This window comes from Cyprinus carpio, chromosome B4 (assembly GCF_018340385.1).
Source record: "Cyprinus carpio isolate SPL01 chromosome B4, ASM1834038v1, whole genome shotgun sequence".
Classification (NCBI taxonomy): Eukaryota; Metazoa; Chordata; class Actinopteri; order Cypriniformes; family Cyprinidae; genus Cyprinus; species Cyprinus carpio.
The window spans coordinates 2,323,279-2,346,901 of NC_056600.1; the positions used below are offsets into that span (position 1 = coordinate 2,323,279).

The 23,623-nt window shown below is 34.5% G+C and overlaps 1 protein-coding gene across 1 annotated transcript; it reads left to right on the forward strand.

Annotated features, from left to right (window-relative positions):
• Positions 1–77: 77 nt before the first annotated feature.
• On the forward strand, positions 78–22,462 carry slc38a4 (solute carrier family 38 member 4). Its single transcript, XM_042721581.1, has 15 exons — positions 78–198; positions 6,577–6,705; positions 6,887–6,974; positions 7,059–7,138; positions 10,578–10,651; positions 10,730–10,822; positions 10,901–10,982; positions 12,483–12,565; positions 12,646–12,704; positions 13,631–13,888; positions 13,977–14,056; positions 15,317–15,417; positions 15,504–15,628; positions 22,207–22,351; positions 22,434–22,462. The coding sequence occupies exons 2-15, from the start codon at positions 6,602–6,604 to the stop codon at positions 22,460–22,462; spliced, it is 1,401 nt and encodes a 466-aa protein (XP_042577515.1). The 5' UTR covers positions 78–198; positions 6,577–6,601.
• Positions 22,463–23,623: the final 1,161 nt, after the last annotated feature.

The following is a 23,623-nucleotide window of genomic DNA, read 5'->3' on the forward strand; positions in this document are numbered from 1 at the left end:
ATGCAACGCGTCGCCTTATCTCAAACTCATTTCTGGAAGCACGTGTGCCCTTCAGTGACGCAGGTGGAGCTTCCTGATTGGCTGAGGTGGGCCCTCCTTACGCTCTTTAAAGCTTCCACTCACCTCCAGGGCTAAAAAACTAAGCTCATCCTTGATCTGTGAGTACATCTAGTGTCCTGCGTCTGACCGGCTCTCATTGTGAGTAACCAAACCACTATTAATACATTATAATTGGGTTAAAGCTAGAGTAGATCTGTGGGTTTTGCATTTAGTTGGTGCTTCTGTGTGTGTGTGTGTGTGGTCTGCGTCCGGCCGGCAGATTGAAGAATGCTGGTCAAGCACAAACACAGACATTCCCTTTGAAGGGCGAGTGTGTTTTCGTCGTAAAACACTCAGGTCAGCTCAAGCTGCTTGGAGGCATTCACGACGACAGCACAACTAACTTGCGGCACTTTTCCACTGAATGGTACGACTCAGCTCGGTTTCCACTGCAGTTTAGTACTGCTTTAAGTGAGCGGGATTATACATGTCGCGGCCAAGAGTTGAGCGACCTCCAGAAAAACTTTTTCATTCTGCGTTGCACCATCAATATCCCTTTGGATCCGCTCCTCGGCTAACAATGAGTGGAACGTCTATACTTCCTCAACAGACCATGAAACTTTGATTGTTTAAAAAAGATGCGCTTGTTCAAAACAGTTGCATTCATTCAAAAAAAAAAAAGTTGCACCCGATCCTTGTTGGCTGTGCTGATTTAAATCTAGCGGGTCTAGAGTCTTGTATCACAAGTTCAATGACGCAGGTAGTGACGATTCTCTCAGCCAATCAGTGATCAGCGGGGTTTACACGTCACATTTTGGTAACAGTATGGCTCGCTTGGAACCTCAGCCGAGGTGGTACTGAAAAAAGTAGCAGGTACTGTAGAAAACCCCCCAAAAGTGAGCCGTACTGAACCATACCGTGTCGTATCATGCATTTGAAAAGCGCCATTAGACCGGTTTAAAGCCGGTCTGCACAGGTTTTACTCAAACTGCATCTGCACAGTTTGGTTTAGATGGTTTATTTTGTCATTACTCAAAAACGCTGCTGAAGCTCTAGAGGAGATGCATGAGATTACTGGCGAAAAGCCTGAGATGCAGAGGTTCTCTGTTTAATGTCTTTGCTGTCAAAGACAAATGATTGAGGTATTTCATCTACTGTTTTTCTGCTTCTGCTTTCAGTCGTAAATCTAAAAGAGTTATATTGTGTTGAGAGCTGCTGCAATTAAAGCTGCATTAGTCATGTGTGTTATGAGACTGTCAGATCTCAGTGTTTCTCAATGTGTACTGAAGATAAAGTTGTGGTCGTGTTTCATTAAGTCTGTTTGGGTTTGATACATCAGCTTTATCTGCTCTCCGCTGGTTAGGCTGGTTTTACAAGGCTGGAGTTTGTTCTTAGACTTGATGTCTTACAGCTGAAGTGTCATGAATGGTGTTTAAAAGCTTAGTTCAGACTAATGAACCAGGATCTTCTATTACGCTATGCTGCAATCTCAGAAAAATGGTACAAAAGTTCTTGTGGTACCTTTTTAAAAGCGACCAGTAAGGTAAGTTTAAGTGATAATATAAACCTTTAGCACACTAACACACACCCTTTTGAGGAAAAAAATGTGCCTTTTTAAAAGGTTTCGCCCCAGTGACAGCTTTTGTACCTTTTTTTTCTTAGAGTGTATGAGTCATGGTAACATTATATACAGTACATGTATTCATATAGGATAAGATCTAAAGCGACTTACAGTTGAGAATATGTAATATATATTAATAAATAGTTTTTTTTAACAACTGTGAAGATTAATTTTTTTTACATTGTGCTTCACAAAGCATCAGATTATTCATATTATTAAAAATCAAAACAGTTGAGCTAAGATTATAAAACTGCTCATTCAGACTCTAATTTCTGATTGGATTAGATACACTGTTGTTCTAAATTACAGTTTTTTATAGACGCTAGGACACATTTCTCAATACTTAGGTCACTTTTGCAAAACTCTTCACACAGTTCTCCTAACCAACGTTCAGCTTGGCAAAGCAGTTCATTTCACATTCAAAATGCACTACAACTACCAAAACACTTTATTCAGGTCTCAAATCAACTCATTCTTCCAGAACACTAGCAAAGGTTGACAGCCGACAAACACACTTTGTCACCCACAAAACAATGACCTAAAAAACACTAACAACATGTAGCATTATACAGTGTTTTCTTGTGTAAAACAAGGACACATCTCTGTTTATAATTCACTGCAATATATGTTACTGGAATGAATCAGACATGTTAACATCACAATACAAAACTATTCAGCAGTTGTCTCCTTTTGTAATGCAATTGAAAGAGTAACACCTGCGTAGATGTTCATCTACAATGAGAATCAGCTGTGGCTGGTCCAATTGTCTTTATAGCATTTAATTTTAAGATTTAAAATATATTTCATTCAAATATTAATGTAGAAATGTAGCAAATTGCTGTCTTATCCAGTTATGTATTATGTTATTGTTTTGAACATAAGTTTAACAGTTTTGAAAACAGTATGTAAGCATGTGCAAGTTGGCCTGTACGTACAAAGAGTTTTGGCAGATGTAGTCATTGAATGCATTTTGTGCCGAAGCAATGATAACTGATCCTCAGTTTAGCCCACATAGACTTCTGTTGTGCTCACTGTGTGAAGAGTTCTGCAAAAGTGACCTAAGTATTGAGAAATGTGTCCTAGCGTCTGTAAAAAACTGTAATGCATCGAGGTGCAATCATTAACAGACAAATTAATGAATTAATGAATGGCATTACTTGGCAGAAGTGTTTATTCTGACTTGCATTAATATTAGTTTTAGCATATTGCTGTTGTTTACCAGTCCAGCTGTAGTATGAACGCACAGTAAAAATGGTTTACTTTCTGTAAAACTGTTCTTGTGTGTAAATCCAGTAAATGTAGCACATCTGCGTCTGTTCCCAGTCCTGTGGAATATTTCCATGAGTCTATAGTTCAGCAGTTTTTCTGGCCGTGTTTATGAATCCTATCAATGAGGGCTTTGTGTCTGTGAAGAGGAGCATTGTGGGTAATTGGGTGTAAGAATGGTTTGGTGGTGTTTTGGCTTATTAAATGGCTCGCCGGAGTCTTATGTAATGTTCTCCGTCTTGCTGGATGCTCAGGAAATGGTTTTCAGGATGGTTTGTGCCTTGCATGGGCTGAAAATAGCTGACCTGAGGCCAGTGTGCGGTGTGCGCTCGTAACAGGTGTGTGCCTGAGCGCGGCTAAACGCAGCTGATTCCAGAGCTAGTGCGTCATGGAGCGGATCAGACACAGATACATGAGTCCTCAACCCAAACACTGAACAAACACAGCCTTTATGTGGAGCTGGAGCAAAACACTGAGTCCTGCTGCAGCACTCAGCCGGGAATAAATGCTGAATCCAGCAACAGATAATGATTAAATATCACTGCCACTGTCTGTTAAAGATCTGAGCTGCTAACTACAGACTCTAGGTTCAAACCATGTTATTTTAGTATCACTGAGAGAATGTTATAATTTTTATTAATATACAATAGTCAACATTTGAAGTGGATCAAAACCTTTTATCCAAGTTGTTCTAAAACCTAAAACCAAAGTGCGTTCTTGTCTTAGGACAACTTTGATTAACTTTTTTGGTCCACTTCAAATGTCTACTGTATTTTCTGTTTTTGTTTTAATTTAAGTTATTTGTTATGTCTGCATAGTTTAAAAAAAAAATCAGGATTTGTTTATTTTGGTATCATTTTATCAACTAGCTGAAATAAAGTACTTTACTATTTAACATTGATTTTATTTCAGTTAAAGTTTAATTTCAAGTAGCAAAAAAAAAAAAAGGTTATCATGAAAGGCCAGTTTATTAGTATTATTGTGTATTTTTCATGGTTGTTGTGCTGTAGTAAACCGTGCTATAAATTGTCTAAAAAAGTATCTTATATTTGAAAAGTAATATTACCATGTCTCTGAAATTATTCTAACAACTGTTTTCTATGATTTTAGCTAATAAAGGCTGTTAATATTGCAACAACAACAACAAGAAGATGAAAAGTTAAAACAGTCATGGAATGAAAACTGAAATAGTGAATAAAAATTGGACTAAAAATGTATAGAAAAAATATATAATATTTTTAATATTTATGCATGTATATATATATATACAAAAAGTAAAAACTTAGAAATAAAAAATAGGACTTCCGGGTTTTGCGTTATAGTGATAGGCACGCACTGCACGACGCCTCCAAAAATAAAAAACATTGTCAAACTCCTCTTCAGCAGTGAACATTGATAAAATTAGTCCTCGCATCTGGAAGCTACTAGACGACTTTAGGATTTAATTTGGTTCAGTTTTCTAAACATGCCGGGCAAATCTCGGAAATCCGGCTCTAATGTTGAAGAAGCGCCCGAAGAAGAAATATGCAGTCATCCTCAACGCGATCTCGTCCCTTCGTGTCGGAACTTCTTTCAATCAAATCAGACATTAAAATAAGACTCAAAAAACAACCTCGCTTCGCTACAGAGGAGAACTTGCGGCGAAAAACGAGGCCATCACTCTGAATCTCTCTTAAGTAACTCTTTTGCGAAATTCGTAAATGTGCAAAGTTATGCAGTTCCACTTCTTCTGATAAGTGGCTAAGTAGCTCAAAGCTAAAGCGTACAAGTGGGCGAAAAATGAACCTAGAAAGCCGCAGCTTTCCTGAGGCGCCGAATCCGGAATAAGCCTAGGAGATTTCGTTGATAAAGAGGCCCTATCAGAAGATCTAGACCGTCTACTTTGGTAAATGAACCACCATGATGTGTGGATTTGTGCCATGCATTATCAGATTTTGCAAAAGCTCCAAGATCTGGCTTTCTCTTCAGAGTAGCATTTAATTATTTTGTATTCATCTGTGTCTCGACGCGCACTTTTAAAGGGAATGTTGTATTGTCCAAATGCCCCCTAAGTGCCACAACGGCCGCTTCTATTTCACCGATCCAGGCGTGACGTCGCAAAGCTGTTCGGAATTGTCCACAACCAGTGAAAGATCATGTTTGCTGGCAAAGTAAGTCCTAATGAAACTGCTGGTGAGCAAAGAGCACAAGGACTGTTTACATGTCAATATATGTAGCACTAACTTTATCTGACCTGTGTTTGAACGAAATTTTATTTGATTTTTGCCCAATTTGTAGATTGTCAAAAGAAAACATTACGGCGATGGTTGATTGCTTTTTTAAAGTTAAAATGACAGAACAACCACAAAATTATATGAAAACAAAACCTAAAAAATTGGTGGAAAACAAAATTATGACGTGTTTTACCTCTAGAACAGGCCAGATTTGTTTTGTGTTGAGGTTATATTGACTGATTTATCACAGCATGTTTAGAGTCCCAGTCAATATATTTGGCTCCAAATGTGGTTATGTTGACTTGTTTCTAGCGGATCAGTTCAGGGTCAGTTGGCATAAAAACACGAATAGTTAAGCTGCCAAAATTTTGATTTATTTACTCATTTTTCATGATTAAAAAATGAATAAGTCATGAAGACACTGGGAATAATGTATCGACAGTTGGTAGAGATTTTTGACTATCGTCTTTTCAGCAGTTATGCACTCGCTCACTTCACAGTTTGCACACTGCACCCGTTTGATTTTTTTTTAGTCGACTCACTTCACAGTTTGCACACCCATTTCATTTGAAGCATTGCAATTTAAAAATGGAGTTGATTTTAAAAGCCTGGTTTAATGCAAACAACGATGGTGCTATCATGCGCACTGTCTGTGAGTTACTGATACGCATGAATAAATTTTTAACTGGTTTTAGCAAATTATTGGCTGTGAGCCAGTTAAATGCCACATACACTTATATTTATAAGGTATGAAAAGATAGTCCTCTTTGCAAGTTTTCTTGTTTGAACATAAATTACAGTCATTTAGGTCTTAAGTGAAAGTAGAAAAAGCATGTGTAACAGTAACAGTGTACAGTTATTTGGAAATCTGGATGTTCGGTAATTAAAGTTTGACAGCAGTCTAATATTCCTGCTGTCTGTCATTCAATGTTAATCAAAGGAATTAAAGCAGAGAGAGAAAATCCTCTTGACTATAAATAAGAAATTGAATATACGCACTGAAAATGATAACTTCAATAATAATAAATTAAACAAACTAACTAAAAATTATGCATATATACCTATGGTGATTAGTTACTTATCTTCAGAGAGCTTGAGTTTTTTCTCAATAAATTCTTTCTATTACTTACTTATCCCCATATTTAAAGGCAGCCGAGACAATTTGAGTTTTTTTGCAGTGACCAAAGTTTTTTGTTTGTTCCTTTTTTGATTCCTATCGTGATATGAAATTGCTCATATCTTTTCTGTGATATTGACAGTGGTGACAAGAATTATGAAATTATCTATGTATCAAAAACTTTGATGTCATAAAAACGTTATTAAAAGCAAATATAGCGTTATCGTGATATGAAATTGCTCATATCGTGATATAATGTTGTAGTCTTATCGCCTGCCCTAATTCTAGCTCTAACCAGACTTCTCTGGTTCTTCTTTCAGTTCGACGAAATCCTAAGCTGTAAACATGGAGCGTATGGAGCTGAAGAAAGTGAACACGGAGGCGGATGATGAAAGCAGCGTGGACGAACGCTTCACGCCCATCGAATCAGAGAAGGCCACCATTAACAGGTCAGAGACACTGTTGTGTGTTTAACCCTGACGCTGTTTGACGTCCACATCTAGAACAACAGCAAAAAAAAACAACCTATGAGAAAACTCCAAACACATTGATTCATTCGTCGAAACAGCAAATAAAAATAACCGATGAGAAAGACGCAGATAAACATAATTTCCTCACCAACGACGGCAGCTCACTTCTGGAGGAGGACGACGCAGAGAGTCAGAAGTTCCTCACCAATGGCATCATGAAGAAGAAGAAATATGAGGAAGAAGAACATGTAAGATGCTTGTTCTGAAACACATTAGCATATTCATATTCTCTCTCTGGAGCTGTTGGTTAACTCTGTCTCTCTGTCTCGCAGCACCCGGGTCACGCTTCGTTTGGGATGTCCGTCTTTAATCTCAGTAACGCCATGGCCAACACTGGCATCATACTGTTTGTGTGAGTATCTGTGCTCAGAATGATGTGGAAAGTGGGAGGGACTTATCAGCTTGGATTCTTTATCAGCTTGGCTCATGAATATTAACAACCAACCCTAACCCTAAACCAATAAAAACACTAGCTACTTAAATTAAGAGACTACTTCTATCATAAAAAAACAAATCCTAGTTGCTGAAAGGCAGTGGCTAGTTGTATTAGGAGAGTACTTCTTTCTTAAATAAATATTAATTAATATAATCAATTCATTTTTGTTTTGTTTTTGGTTTTTTATTAAAATTAAAAAATAAAATAAATTAAAATAAATTAACTATTATAATAGTAAGTGATTATTGTAAGGTTTTTTATTAAAAAAATTAAAAAGGCAAAAAAAAAATTAAAATAGATAATACGTGGCCTAACTGTATAAATTATTATATATTTAATGATTTCAAAAAATTAAATAAAATCATAATTTGAACTAACATAATAAATTAATAAATAAATTAATACTATAATGTTTCAAAAGTTTCATTATAAACTGAAAGAATGAATGTCAATTAATACTACAAAATATGTTTTTGCAAAATTGTCAAAATAAAACAACGGCGTATAATGTTTCAAAAGTTATATATATATGGAGTTTTTTTTTTTTTTTTTTTATTATATATATATGGAGTTTTTTTTTTTTTTTTTTAACAATTAGGCCCAGTCACTCCAAATGTAGGCATTCAAAATTTTAAACCTAAATGAAAGAATGAATATATTAATATTTAATGATATAGTTATTTTTACTTAAAAAGAAATAAACAAAATAAACAAATACAAATTACATTTTCCAACAAAAAAACAAAAAACTGAAATAAAAATGAATAAGTGATAAAAAACAGTGGTGCTATATGCGACATATATATGAATTCCAGAAAGCCTCGGAGAGGTTCTTATCAAAGAATGTGCTTTAATGTTTGCTACAGCCCTGTTTGTAGCCAAAGTGATACTTCCAGAAAGCCCCGGAGAGGTTCTTATCAAAGAATGTGCTGGCGATCGCTCTGTCGGGACGGCAGGATTTCTGTGACACGCTACACCGCGCATATCGCTAATGAGCTATATGACTATATTTAGCTCAGCGTCTGATGTTCAGTGAGGGGTTAAAGTGTGTGGTGCCTGTTCTTGTGTGTTGTGTGTTGAGATGTTGTTTGATATAGTTACACAAATGAACATTTATTAATGGATGTAGGTTAATAATATTTGTTTTTGAATCACTCTCTGTGTGTGTGAGTGTGTGTGTGTGTGTGTGTGTCTGTGTGTGTTAGTCTGTGTGTGTGTGTGTTTGTGTGAGTCTGTGTGTGTGTGTGTGTGTGTGTGATGGACAGCAGTCATCTGTAAAGGCCAGCAGGAGGAAGCAGTGGATGCACACCTTCAGTGCTAACGGTCACCTGAGCGCTCAGAGCTCAACCTCGCATCACCAGACCATTATGTCTCTACATAACAAAGATTATTTCTGTTCGGTGAGCCGCGGGAGGCCGGTGTCGAGTGACCAAACCATCATTACCTGATTCTCTCAGGTCACTCAGTTTGTGGGTCGCTTTATATATCATTCAGACGGTCTCTTCCTGCCCAAGCTGGTGGTTCTTGGCCAAAATAAGCTGAATTGTGGACTAGATTTGCTGATAATTAAAAATCTTGCTTTAGAAAAGCTGTAAATGTTATCAATGCATATCTTTGACTTTAACATCCAATGTTGTTGCGCAATATTTGGAGTCTGGTCTGTAAGTCAGATGTTCTTCAGCACGTCTGGGATCGTCTTCTATCGCCTGTTAAATAACATGCTGGGACATTAACTGCGGTTTATTTTTGAAGCACGTTCTAAATGCAGACTGCACATATATGTGTCTGTGCATTGACCACACACAGCGCTAATGCTAACACACTAATGTTAACATGCTAATGCTAACGATCCTCTCAAAATAAAGTGAGCAGATTTCTGAAATGGAAACCATCTCACATGTACTACTATCAAAATGAATAATTATGATCTTTGCGGCTCAGACTGACCCTAACTGGTTTTAATACAAATCACCAATCACCACATCAAAAGGGTATTTTTTATTTTTTTTTGTATGGTTTTCAAAAGTTTACATGAAAACAAAATAATGACCGTACAAAACTGTTTCTGTGAAAAAATATGATAAATACTATATGAGATCAGCGTCTGTTTATATAGCTTTATTTTAATCTAGTTTTCTTGTCATGATTTAAGGTTACAAAGCTAATATTTCTTACAGCATTCAAATAACACCATACTATTAATACCCAAAATATATCACCAAAAAAATAGTGTGTGTGTGTGTGTGGGTGTGTGTGTGTGTGAGGGATCAGCAGTCATCTGTTTAAAGGCCAGCAGGAGGGAAGCGTTCACCTCAACCTCGCATCGCTTTATTCTAATGTTTATTTCTGTTCGGGGTGATTGTCGAGTGACCAAACCCATCATGTGATTAATTCCTCATTTTGTGGTCGCTTTATAATCATTCATACGGGTCTCTTCCTGTCCAAGCTGGCGGTTCTAAAATAAGCTGAATCCGTGGACTAGATTTGCTTATAATTAAAAATCTTGCTTTAAAAAGCTAGAAATGTTATGCATTCTTTGACTTTAACATCCACTGTTTTTCGCAATATTTACAAACACTCTGTAAGTCCCACAAAACATGTGATTAACTGCGGTTTATTTTTGAAGCACGTTATTTAAATAATGTGTAAAACAAGCGCTACATGCTTTGCTACAACATTTCTACTAACTTATCATTATTTGACCGGCTCAACTGACCTAACTGGTTTTCTAATCAAATCCCAATCACCACATCAAAAGGCTATTTTTATGAAAACAAAATAATGACCGTACCTTGTTTCAACAAATAAATTTAATGAATAAAAATATTTAACATAAGAATGTTAAAATGTCTAGTTTTCCCTTGTCAGTTTCATGTTACAACAGCTTGTTATTTGATATATGTTTATTTTTAATATTTAAAAATTTTAATATGAAATAATTAATTTTTAAATTTAAAAATATATTTAATTATTATAATTATAATTATTATAAACATTAAATCTGATATATTTTATTATAAATATATTTTTTTAAAAATTTAAAATTTCAATCAGATATGTTCAGTTTTGATTTGAACGTTTAAACGTTACAAAAAAAATGTTTCTTAGAATGTTCATCAAATAGAAATAACATCATAAGAACATTCCGAGAATGTTGATCTCAAAACGTTTCCTCAGTGTTATGAGAACATATCAGATATTAATCAAGTTACAAGAATGTTCCGTAAACATTAAGAATGTTTAGTTGTAACGTTTATATAACATTGTTGTGAGAACGTTCCCTATTAGCTGGCTAGCTCTCTGTATTTGAACACATGATAGGAAGAGTTTCTAAAGTTTCCTTCTGTTTTTGCAGCATTCTCCTGCTTGGAGTCGCTGTCCTGTCGCTGTACTCTGTTCATCTGTTACTAGTGACGGCCAAAGAAGGAGGTGAGCTTGTCGAGAGATCGTAAACACATGTTAACATATGAAACGTGCGTTTGATGCTATAATATCCTCTGGCTACAGGCTCGCTGATCTACGAGAAGCTCGGGGAAAGAGCGTTTGGATGGCCGGGAAAAATGGCAGCTTTTGGATCGATAACTCTGCAGAATATAGGAGGTAATGATGCTATATTTAAAAGTAGCTTGAGTTTTTGGCGCGAGTGATGTGATATTAATGTGTTTGGCTCGTCTTCAGCCATGTCCAGCTACCTGTTCATAGTCAAATACGAGCTGCCGGAGGTGATTCGAGCTTTTCTGGGGCTGGAGGAGAACTCTGGGTAAGACTCGGTGATGTTTAATGAGTGTTTGTGTCTGCAGATAAAAGCATAACTGATTTATGATGGAAATTTGTAGCAGTGTGAGTGTCTGTGATTGATTGGAGAGAAATCTGGATCAAAGCATCAATCAAACATGTAAAAAATTGATACATGTATTTAAGATTTAATTATTTGTATATTATTTAACAAAAACTAAAATGTGTTATTGTTGTGGATGTCCCGATCAGGATACATGATTTGCACTTTTCAATTAAATGTTGAAGCAATTGTGAGTTGTTTAAAGCTACATTGCAAAATTGATAACTTGTCAATTCAATGCCAATTCATCAATCAATCAATCATCTTGAAGTCTTGATTTCTGAAAAGTGTATTAAAATGAAGTGTTATTTTTTTTAAAGATATGATAATTTAAGTACACATTTGTTTATGTTAATGAAATTAATATTTACATTTTATATTTATTTTTTAAAGGATTAGAATAATTTAATTTGTATATGTATTATTGTTATACTTTAGAATATATTTAAATAAAATATTACAATAAAATAAAATATATACTAATTAATACAAAACAAATAAATAATATATTACTACAATCATAAACAAAAAAAAAACTTATCAAAATCAAATAAAACATTTATGCTTAAATATTTTTCTGACCCCATTGGCAGATATTTTGTCTTGTTTTAATCATAAACAAACTCCATTCTTATGTATTTCCAAGAAAACAGGTTTTAATATCTGATGTCATTTTGCTTCTCATGTAAATGCATCCTGATGTAAGGATGTTTAGATCGGAAAATAAGACAAAATACTAAATACTGACACTTTTGTCTTATGTAGAGCTTCTTTAAAGCTGAAATTGAATCAATTTATAATTTTTGACATTTGTGACCCTGGAGCACAAAACCAGTCTTAAGTCTCTGGGGTATATTTGTAGCAATAGCCAAAAATACATTGTATGGGTCAAAATTATTATTATTTTTCTTTTATGCCAAAAATCATTAGGATATTAAGTAAAGATCATGTTGCATTAAGATATTTAGTAAATTTCCTACTGTAAATATATCAAAACTATATTTTTGCTCAGTAATATGCCTTGCTATGAATTCATTTGGACAACTTTTAAGGCAATTTTCTCAATATTTAGATTTTTTTTGCACCCTCAGATTCCAAATTTTCAAATAATTGTATCTCAGAAAAATATTGTCCTCCTAACAAACCATACACCAATGGAAAGATGATTTATTCAGCCTACAGATGTTGTATAAATCTCAATTTGGAAAAATTGACACTTCAGACACTTCAGTTTTGTGGTCCAGCGTCACATTTTATAACAGTGCTTTTTTACTGAAGCAACTTTTAAAAACAATCTATATTGTTGCATCTGCTAAATCACTAAATGTAAATGTATAGCGCTATAGAAATCAATATAATCCCAATGTGATATCAGCACTGCTGTGAGATCTGTATCATTGTATGTGCTCGTTCTCTGTGCAGTGAGTGGTATCTGAACGGGAATTACGCGGTGGTGTTGGTGTCCATCGGCATCATTCTGCCACTGTCTCTGCTGAAAAACCTGGGTAAGACTTGGCTCTAAGTGTCAGAGCGGTGTTTGAGTTTGTGAAGTGTGTGTAACTCTCGTTGTCGTCTCTCACATCAGGGTATCTCGGGTACACCAGCGGCTTCTCTCTCTCATGCATGGTGTTCTTCCTGGGAGTGGTACGTTTCTCTTCATTTGCTGTGAATGTTTAATAGCAGCTTTACATGCCGTATGAGGTTACAGCATTTCTGTGCGAGTAAGAATAGTTCAGTAAAAGTGAAAATCATTTACTCGCCCTCACGCTGTTCCAAACCAGTGCTCATTTACTATTATTGAGATGTTTTTTTTTTAATTGAAAATAAAGTATATTTATTGAACTTTTTTTAATGCAAAGCATGAGAGAACAGACTTCACTATTATAGTTTTTATTAACATTTTAAATTAGTTTTTATTTTGATATTTTTTATTTGAATTTTAGTTGACATTTTAGTGTGTTTTAATGTCTTTTTATTTTTATTTTACTTTTTAGGACATCAATTTAAACTAAATTAAAATAAATCGAAAGGATTTTATTTTATTGCTAGTAATGAAAATTATTTTATGCTTTTAGTGAACTATAATATATTTTTTTCCATTGTAGTAGTTATTCTATATAAATATACAAGTTATTTTAGTACATCAAGAAGTTACATTTTTTTATATTTTTATTTCAAGCAACGAAAATTTGTTTTTAGCTTTAGTAAAATGTTTTAAGTTTTAGTAAACTATAATTACTCTGTTCAAAACCTTTATAAATTTTAGTTGACATTTTAGGTTTTTTCTTTAATTATAATTTTTTTCTTTTTATTTTAGTTTTAGTTATTTTGAGAACATCAAGCTAAACTAAAAAAAAAAAAACGTGTTTATTATATTTTATTTAATTACCATTTATTTTATTTCAGGTAACAAAAATGTTTTTTTTAATGCTTTTAGTTTTAGATGATGATGAAAACCCTGTTCAAAACCTGTTGAGTAACTTTTATTCTGACAGGACTTTCTCTCTCGGTTGAACTATTTCTCACTCATTGTTTGGTGACACTCTCTTGTGCATTGGTTTGATTCTCAGCTGATCTATAAGAAGACGATCCTGCCCTGTCCTCTGCCGTTCTTCTACCAGCACGAGTCAAACATGAGCGTGAACGGCTCGGAGGCTCTGGGTCTGTACTCGCTGCAGAACGCCTCGGCGCTGGCGTATATCTCTGAAGCTCAGCCGGATCGTCACGCTCCGCTGCACGACCCGCTCCACAGCGCCGTCCAGTTCACGCCTCACCCCCAGGACCACCAGGACATGTGCACACCCAAATACTTTGTGTTCAACTCACAGGTGATGCTGCAAACACGTGACTGAGTCTGTCAGACTGGACGCTGCGTGTGGACAGAGCCTCACGGCGTTTGCTGTGTTTGTCTTTCAGACCGCTTACACCATTCCCATCCTCGCCTTTGCCTTCGTCTGTCATCCTGAAGTTCTGCCCATCTACAGCGAACTCAAAGAGTGAGAAAAACTATGTACTTATGCAAAATAAAACAAAAATAAAAATAAGAAAGCATCAGTGTAGTCAGATTTATACTGTCCAATAAATTAAAGACTAAAACATAATGCACCAGTGTAGAAAACTGCCTAATTACAGGTGATTATTAAAATAGTGTGTGTGTGTGTGTTTGTGTGTGTGTGTGTGAGTGTTTGTGTGTGTGTGTGTGTGTACACTACTGTTCAAAAATGTTTGATCAGAACGATTTTTAACGTTTTTTACAGGAGTTTCTTCTGCTCATAAAAGCTGCATTTATTTGATAAAAAAAATATAGGAAAAAATTTAATATTGCGAAATATTATTGCGATGTAAAATAATGTTTTTCTATTTTAATATACATTCAAATCTAATTTATTTCAGCTAAACTCACATCAACATTAATCATAATTACACATAATCTCAAAAAATCATCATAAAACACTCAAATATTATCATATATTAAAACAGCTTCAAATCCTTCATTTGTTTTTTTGGATTTTTTTTTTTTTTTTTTTGGAGCCCATGAGACTTTTTTTCAGGATTCTTTGATGAATAAAAAGTTAAAAAGAAGAGCATTTATTTAAAATAGAAATCTTTTCTTACAATATACACTACTGTTGAAAATTTTGGGGTCAGTAAATTTTTATTATTTCTTTTTTGAAAGAAATTAAAACTTTTGTTCGGCAAGGATGTGTTAAATTGTTAAGAAGTGATAGCACAGATTTATATTGTTGGAAACTATTTCTATTTTGAATAAATGCTGTTCTTTTTATTTTTTTATTCATCAAAGAATCCTGAAAAAAGTATCGCAGTTTCCAAAAAAAAATATTTGGCAGCACAACTGTTGATACATTGATAATTCTAATAATAAATCAACATATTAGAATGATTTCCGAAGGATCATGTGATACTTTATACTGGAGTAATGATGATGGAAATTCAGCTTTGCGTCACAGAAATAAATTATATCTTAAAGGATATTAAAATAAAAAACATTTTTTTTATATCGTAATAACATTTTGCAAGATTACAGTTTTTTTTCTTTATTTTTAATCAAATAAATGCAGCCTCGATGAGCAGAAGAGACTTCTTTAAAAACATTACAAGTCTTTCTGATCACAAACTTTTGAACGGTAGTGCATATACATTAAAAAAATTATTATTAGTATTATTATTATTTTCAAATAGCATCAGTTCCAGTAACAAAAAAAAGTGATTTATATTATAATATGTGTGTTCCTCAGTCGCTCTCGGAGGAAGATGCAGAAGGTATCAAACCTGTCGATCCTGGCGATGCTGGTGATGTACCTGCTCTCCGCTCTGTTCGGTTACCTGACGTTTTATGGTACGTTACAAACACACTCTTCTCATGCACAGCTTCAGCGCTCTTCCGTCACAACACGCTTCACACTCTCTGTCTGTCTGTGTCAGATCATGTCGAGGCAGAGCTGCTCCACACCTTCACAAAGGTCTACAAGTTTGACACGATGCTTCTTCTGGTTCGTTTGGCTGTGCTGACGGCGGTGACGCTGACCGTTCCCATAGTGCTGTTCCCCGTGAGTAACTAAACACACCCTCTGAACATGCGTTATGTTGTTGTATTCATGTACTCTTATTAAGGTTGTAAATGTCCACCAGAGGGCGCTGCTCTATTAAGATTATTCGTTTTGGCAGCCTTCTCTGAGAAAAATATTTTTTAATACAAGTGTAGTTCATTTCCACAGTTTTAGTGCATGCTACCATTAATTAATGCCACCATATTAATCAGTATCTTATTGGGCATCGGTCACCCTGTTCATTAGCTATCAGAACCAGCAACACCTATTGAAATATTGGGTAACTGCTAGTAGTTTCAACTCTATTTACAAATCATATTTTGCACATTTCAACCTTGATTCAGCACAGAAAAAAGAGTTACAAGCTGGATTGGTCCAGGGTTGTTATAGTTAACTAAAACTAAAACCATAAAAAAAATCCTTACTTGAAAAAAAAAAGAAAAGAAACAATGTTAAGTGAAATAAAATATAAAATATATCAACTATCATACAATTAAAAATTAAATCTTTTCTTTTTATTTTTAGTGTAACTTTATTTACTAAAATAACTAAAACTAAAAACAAATAAAATGACAAAAAAACAACAAATTAAGCAAGAAAATTTTAGTGAAAACAGAAAAACATAATATAATCAATGATACTAAAACCATTAGAAAATACATAACAAATAAAATGAACGTTAACTGAAATAAAATATAAAACACCTAAACTTATTTTATTTCAGCTAGTTTCTAAGGCAACATTTCTCATTCTCAACTTGATGTATTAAAATTACTAAAATAAATAATAAAAACAAATAAAAAAAGAAATGTATTAATTAAAAGAATTAAAATATATAAAAACTTAAATTTAAAAAAATTCAAAATTCAAAATATTAGCAAACTATAGTATATCAATGATACTAAAACCATAACATGACTTGAAATAAAAGAAACGTTAACTGAAATGAAATATATTAACACTTAAAAAAATAAAATTGCTGAGGCAATATCTCACATTTAAAATAAAATCATGAATTAACAAAAAAAAATAATACAAAAAAAAAAAAAAATTTAGGGAAAGAAATAAATAAATAATAAAAATGGCAAAAACACAAAAAAAAATTAAAACCTTAAATAAAATTAGTGAAAATAAAAATAAAATCCACTTCCAAATGTTAACAAACTACAATAGTATATCAGTGACGCTAAAATAACACTGATTTGTTAAATTATGAATGTCATGTGTCAGGCAGAGGGCGATGGAGAGCTTCTTTCACTCAAGCCCCGCCCCATCTCTCTCTCTCTCTCCCTCTCTCTCTCTCTCTCTCTCACTCACACACACACACTCTCACACAACAATGAAGGAGCGACCAAAAACACAGTAAGATTACCTGATGCAGTGCAGTGAGCTTGCAAAAGCCGCAGTTACAGCATGTGGCCACCGGAGGCGCTATAAACACACAACACTCCTGCAGCTCCCAGAGTCAGATCAGCGTTTCCGTGAAGACTGACATGTGCTGGTGTTGTTTGATTAGTTTGTCGCAAGTGATTTCATGTGGACCGGTGAAAGCGCTTCGGCGTCAGGCAGCCTGTGTAAAAGAGCACAGTTGAGCTGAGGCCTGCTCAGGGGTCGCAGAGTTTCGCCGTGTGACATTTCATGTTTCCAAGGAGTTCTTGGCCTTCAAGTCGCTCTTAAATGTCACGGCCTTTGTGCGCGAGATTTCTTTTGTTTTGTCTGAGGGCCAACGGAGACCTTGAGTCAGACGCGCAGACGACACTCGCTAACAGAAACAAGACGAGCGGCGATGCGAGCGAGCGAGCTGTTTTATTCTGAATGAGGCTAAACCAGGCTCCTCATGGAGTCTGATGAGCTCAGAGCGATGATGATTATATAAAACTCATTCAATCTCAAACACCTTCGAACAGTAGAATCACTGAGATCATGGGACTCATGCGCTGATGAAGTCATTCAGACTCTAATAAGCTCAAAGGCGTGCAGAATTCTGGATTTTTGTGTGAATGATCAGTTTAAATTGGAAAATTAGCATTATTTGCTCATCTTATTTTTTTTTTTTTTAAGTCAGTAGGGACCTCACTTGCATTGTGTGCATAATAAACATGGTTCTTTTAAGGAATCCTTTTCAGGGTTGTTGTCATTAACTAATATTAATATCATAAATATATATATATATATATATAAAAAACTCCCTTTATAGTCATATAAGCAAATGTGTAAAATGATTGGCAGGCCCAGGGTGTTTCTGATTGGCTGAGACAGAGCTCTTTAAAGCTCTGTTATGAACTCAGGACTGTAGCAGAGTTTTCTCAGGACACATCTTGGATTGATATCTGATGCATGCTGTTTCCAAAACTCTCACGCAGCGCTCAGAATCAAGGCTCTTGGGCATCAGCAGCACATTTGCTACACGAGCAGTGCCAGGTGCGCCGCTTCTGTGCCCTTATAAGGGACCCCGGGGCCCTTCAGCGCCGGTTTCTCTTGTATCTGATGCTTGATTCACTTCTCCTGATGAACACATCTGTAGATGGACAGATTGATTTTTAAGTTTTATTTATTTTTTGTTATATATGTATTATGTTAGTTGGTGCTCTGACCCTGTGATTAGGCCGGTCTGTCTCTCATGTGAGGTCAGTGCAGCCTGGGGTCAAAGGTCAGGTCAGAGCCTGTGAGGGTCAGTGAGCATCCCTCACATGATCACGTACGTTAGTTTGCACCCGGCTGAGAGAAACACTACAGCTCCATACAGGAGACAGAGGTTGTGGCTTTACTTGAGTGTGTTCCTCCCCCAGAACCACGTGGGTTTCTCTGAAAAGCTCTTTGTGTTGTTGCTCGCAGTGACACTCGTCTTCATCTGGTTTTGTGGTTTATGACTGATCTCTCCACTTCTGTCTTTGTGATCTCTGCAACTATTTTTAGAGCAGTTTCTTTGAAACTAGCACGTTAAGCTACTTATTTCAAGTAATTAAACAACACGAGGCTGAATGTGTAGTTATCTGCACTACAAACAACAAGCAGATAACACTGAAGATATTCAGGACAACAGCATCTTACAGACTTCTCTTAGATTACAGTATTTGTAAAAAAGCAGAAGTGGTCTGTTTTCATGCTATAAATACAATGACATGAACATGCAAATTAACACAGCATACTACTGTATTATATTATTATATACTATAGTAATACAAGTAACTCAAATACTGCATTGAAAACTACTTTTGATTAATTTAATGCATCCTTGCTGAATGAAAGCAGTCGTTTCTATCAGCTTGCTTGAGTTTAACCATCTAAACCAACTGAGACGAGTTGAACATCACTTTAAAGAGTGTGTGAAAACAGCTGAGCTGTTGTTAAGTCAAAATGTCTCAAATGCTTACAGCCAGAAAACAAGGCTTTAGGTCTCTGTTAAAGGACTGTCAGATCAGAGACGCTTCCGCAACACTATCGCTCTTTAATGAACCAAGGGCCAGAAAGTACTATTTTAACAGCAAAAGACGGTAAATTCCAGACAGTCAGGCTATTTGCAGGCCTTTTCAGTCGGCTATAAACAGACCAAACAACCTCTACACACTAAGCGCTGGTGCAAGCTGTTAGTTAAACTGTCCCCAGGTCTGCTCTACACTTCTTTAGTGATGTGTTATGAACCCCGAGGTGTTTTGAGAGGCTACAGATGAACCAACCTGTACTTATTAAACCATGTCGGAGAAATCAATTAATCAGCTTTGTCTGCAAAAGCTCTTCTGATGAAATAAAATTGCACTCAAATGAGTACACTCAAAAGAACCAGCATATTTTACTGGACTACAGTTTATAATGGAAATATACTGTTTTATATATTTTTACTCACAAATATGACTGACTGATGTAATTAAAAAATATTTTAAATGTTTAATATAGTTTTTTTTGTTAATTGTATGATGCCATGAATATAACATTGAGTCTTGCTGCTATCATGATGTAAATAAATAAATAAATAAATAGACTGCAGCAAGAGTTTAGAGGTATACATGTATATCTACAGTAAAATATCTGAACAATCTTAAATCAAGATACTTTTACTAGTGAAGCAAAATGACATAAGATATTAAGTCTTATTTTCTGAAAAATTCATTTAAAAAAAATCTGCTAGTGGGGTCAGAAAAATAAAACTTTAAAACAATACAATATTAAAAAATTATATAATTTAATATTTATTTTTTTTAATATGATAATATTAAAATATATAAATACATATTTTAATATAAGATTTTTTAACTATATATTATATTATTAGAAGCAGTAGTATGTTTAATTAATTGTTTTATTGTTAATAAATTAAGAATATTTTAATTAATATATTTCTCAATTTGTTCATATTATTTAATGTACATTTACTTTTTACGTTTACAAATGTTTTTACAAACATTTTAATATTTGCTTCTTAATTAAATGTATTTTGATATAAGAATGTTTAGATATTTATATTGTAAAACATGTCAAAAATCTTAAGAATTGTTTTTTTTTTTTTTTTTTTTTTTTTTTTTGCAGTGTGAACTTGTGGACAGCACTAGTCAGACAGAGGAAAACTGTGAATTTGAAAGTTTATTTAGCTCATGTGTCAGGAGTACTAGTGTATAGTGTATATGTGCTCAACATGAACTGAAAGCAAGTAAACAGTTAGTTTCAGAGGATCTTAAAAGGCTCTTCCTATCATTCGAGGTACATCTGCTCTCTGTTCAGGGGCTACGCTGAAAGTGTATCTTTAGAAGCTGAAATCCAGTCTGGTTTAATGTGATCTCTGCTCGAGTGATCTGTGTCAAGAGCTCAGTCAGACGCTTATCCTGCTGCTGGCTTATGCAACTCTACCTCACGCTTACACTGGTAACCCCGTCTCAGCCCACCTTGTGTGTGTGTGTGTGTGTGTGTGTGTGTGTGTGTGTGTGTGTGTGTGTGTGTGTGTGTGTGTGAACTTTGGCCCAGTGTGAGCTGGTTCTCATGCTCTTAGCAGATCAGTCCGGGTCCTGTGACCTGCACTCAAATAATTCACTCACCTGCTCAGGGTCGTACAATTCTGCTCCATTCAGACTTCTGTGTGTGTGTGTGTGTGTGTGTGTGTGAGTTTGCAGTGCTAGAATAACTTTATAACAAAATATTAGTTCTCCAAGGCAGCGGTCCACAACCTTTTTAGCGCCAAGGACCGGTTTAATGCCAGACAATATTTTCACGGACCGGGCCTTAAGGTGTGACGGATAAATACAACAAAATAAAATGATACGACTGGCATAAAAACTGTGGTATATTGTAAATATAATAATAAACATGAATCCACTGTGTATTCGTATGCAACTTTTTTAGCAGCGTACTCGTAACATCGCGCCAACAACATAACATGAATAGCATCCTCTCTGCCCCCTAACCCTAACGCTCACTTTGTTTATATATAAAAAATATATATAATGAGCGAGTACATCATGAATCCATTTTCCAAACCGTGTTTTTGTACACCTATAATAAGTGTTTATATTCAGACTATTTTAGTCTGGTTGGGGTCGGCAACGCTGCAGCACAGTAGCTGCGTGACTCGCCATAGATGTAAACAGAGAGAAGTAGCTCCGGCTACAATGTTCTTCCGCCAGACGCGAGCCCCAAAAGTTACCGACTGCAGCTTTAATGTAAGTTATTTATTCTTTCTTGTGCGGCCCAGTACCAAATGACGCACGGACCGGTACCGGTCCGCGGCCCGGGGGTTGGGGACCACTGCTCAAATTTGAATAAATCTAAACAGAAAATCGTGTTCATTTATGAAGCTGCTTGCTTTTCATTTGTTTCAAATCATAAGGCGCAGGACGGTTGTTCTGGAACAGACTGGAGCTGTATTTCTGATGCAGATTTAGCATTTCATGGTGCAAAGGCTTTCGATTACAGTTTTAATGTGGTCTTAGAGTTTTGGATCACAAAAAATGATGTGTATTATCCCTGCAGAGAACAATATTTATTACAACAACCACCACCCACATTACCTAGTTTTTTTATAATTTAGAAAAGTTTATAAAATACTGGATGTAGAATTTATATATATATATATATATATATATATATATATATATATATATTAGCCGCTCCTTTAAGCAACCAATTAAGCAACCAATATAAGTTTTTTTTTTTTTTATTTAATTTACTGCTATATCTGTGTATACATTTCTGTGTGGTATGTGTAATATATATATATATATATATATAGTATATATATTATATAGATATATATATATATATATATATATAAAATGATTGTCGTAAAATATATATATATATATATATATATATATATAGATATATATATATATAATATAATTTATATATTTGTAACAATAAATATAATTACAAAAATTATATAGGCCTATATATAATATATATATATATTGGTAAAACTAATATAAATTGAAAAGTTAGAATTTATATATACATATAAACACTATATGTAAACAATAATAGTGTTTGTATTTCATTGTATTTTGTATTTCAACTGTGTGCTTTTGTTAAAAAGTGTGAAAGGTTTAGTGGTCTTTTTCTAAATGATGATGTGTGTTAATCTGTGTTTTCAGATCCGTTCTTCAGTCATCACGCTGTGTTTCGCTGGAAAAGAGTTCAGCTGGATCCGACACATCCTCATCGCCGCCGCTATACTGGCCTTCAACAACCTCCTGGTGATCTTCGTCCCCACCATCAGAGACATCTTTGGCTTCATCGGTCAGTGCTTTCTCCAAACAGCGCTTGTCAGTAGAAATAGGAGAAATAAACCTGATCTCACACATATTTCTTCCTCCTGTAGGTTCGTCTGCAGCCACCATGCTCATCTAGAGTTTACCCTTCAGATCACCTCAGAAAATATCTGTAAGTATAGAAGGGAAAAATAATCTGATCCCCTCTGGTCTATAGTGACTATTAAAATATCATGTACAATTCAAGGGGGTTTGTGAATTGATAAAAAGCTAATTAATTAAATCCTAAAAATAAAAACATGAAGTTGAGGTTTCCTAAACTGGGGGGAACTGCAAGGGGGTTTGTGAATTGATAAAAAGCTAATGAATTAAATCCTAAAAATGTAAACTTTAGTAAAAATTAAAAAAACAATAATTAATAATAATAATTAAAATATTAACTTAAAATCTCAGGGGGACTTCAAGTAAATGATGTGTAAAAATGTAATCATGTAATCCATAAAGAAAGTAAATGTAATTTAATTAAAAACATTTTTAAATGTTATATTTTATATTTCATTTTGTTATAATATCATATATATTAAATATTAACTTAAAAGTCTCAGGAGCACTTCAAGTTTTACTTTAATGTGTGAATAATATGTAATCTTGTAATCCATTAAAATTTAACTTTAATCTGATTATTTTAAGCAAATTAAAAAAGGTAATATAATGTAATTACAAGTGTTTCATTTTAGGAATTTGATTATGTAATACAGATTACATTTAATCAGTTACTACCTAGCAATTATTATATTATATTATATTATATTATATTATATTATATTATATTATATTATATTATATTATATTATATATTTTCAGGAATTATTTTACTGTATGTAATAAATTAAATTAAAAATTATATATATATATATATATATATATATATATATATATATATATTATATTTTTTTTTTTTTTTTTCATAATTACTATGTTATATTATGTTATGTTTTTTTATTTTATTTAATTTGATTTGATCTACAGGCAACCATTTTCCTGGTGGTGGGCATCTTCTTCATGATCAGCAGCTTGTCTCTGATCGTCTTGGACTGGATTCACAACCCGCCGGGCTCAAAAGGTGCTCATTAAAGCTCCGGCGGTCGTCTGCTGAAGCCGTTTCATCCCAGAGATCATCTCTGGACACGGACGAACCCTGTGCCTCTACCTCTCTCTCCTCTCACGAGCTCTCGTTCGTTGTCTGAACTTCTCCCAGCTCTCACATCACTGCGTTCACGAGACTCGCTCATCACGAAAG

Bases quoted from the DNA above. Each gene is read 5' to 3' on its own strand.
- slc38a4 (XM_042721581.1), top strand. From the start codon at position 6,602: ATGGAGCGTATGGAGCTGAAGAAAGTGAACACGGAGGCGGATGATGAA. The intron at 10,652-10,729 runs GTGAGCTTGTCG...CTCTGGCTACAG, and splicing joins AGTGACGGCCAAAGAAGGAG to GCTCGCTGATCTACGAGAAG. The intron at 10,983-12,482 runs GTAAGACTCGGT...TTCTCTGTGCAG, and splicing joins GGGCTGGAGGAGAACTCTGG to TGAGTGGTATCTGAACGGGA.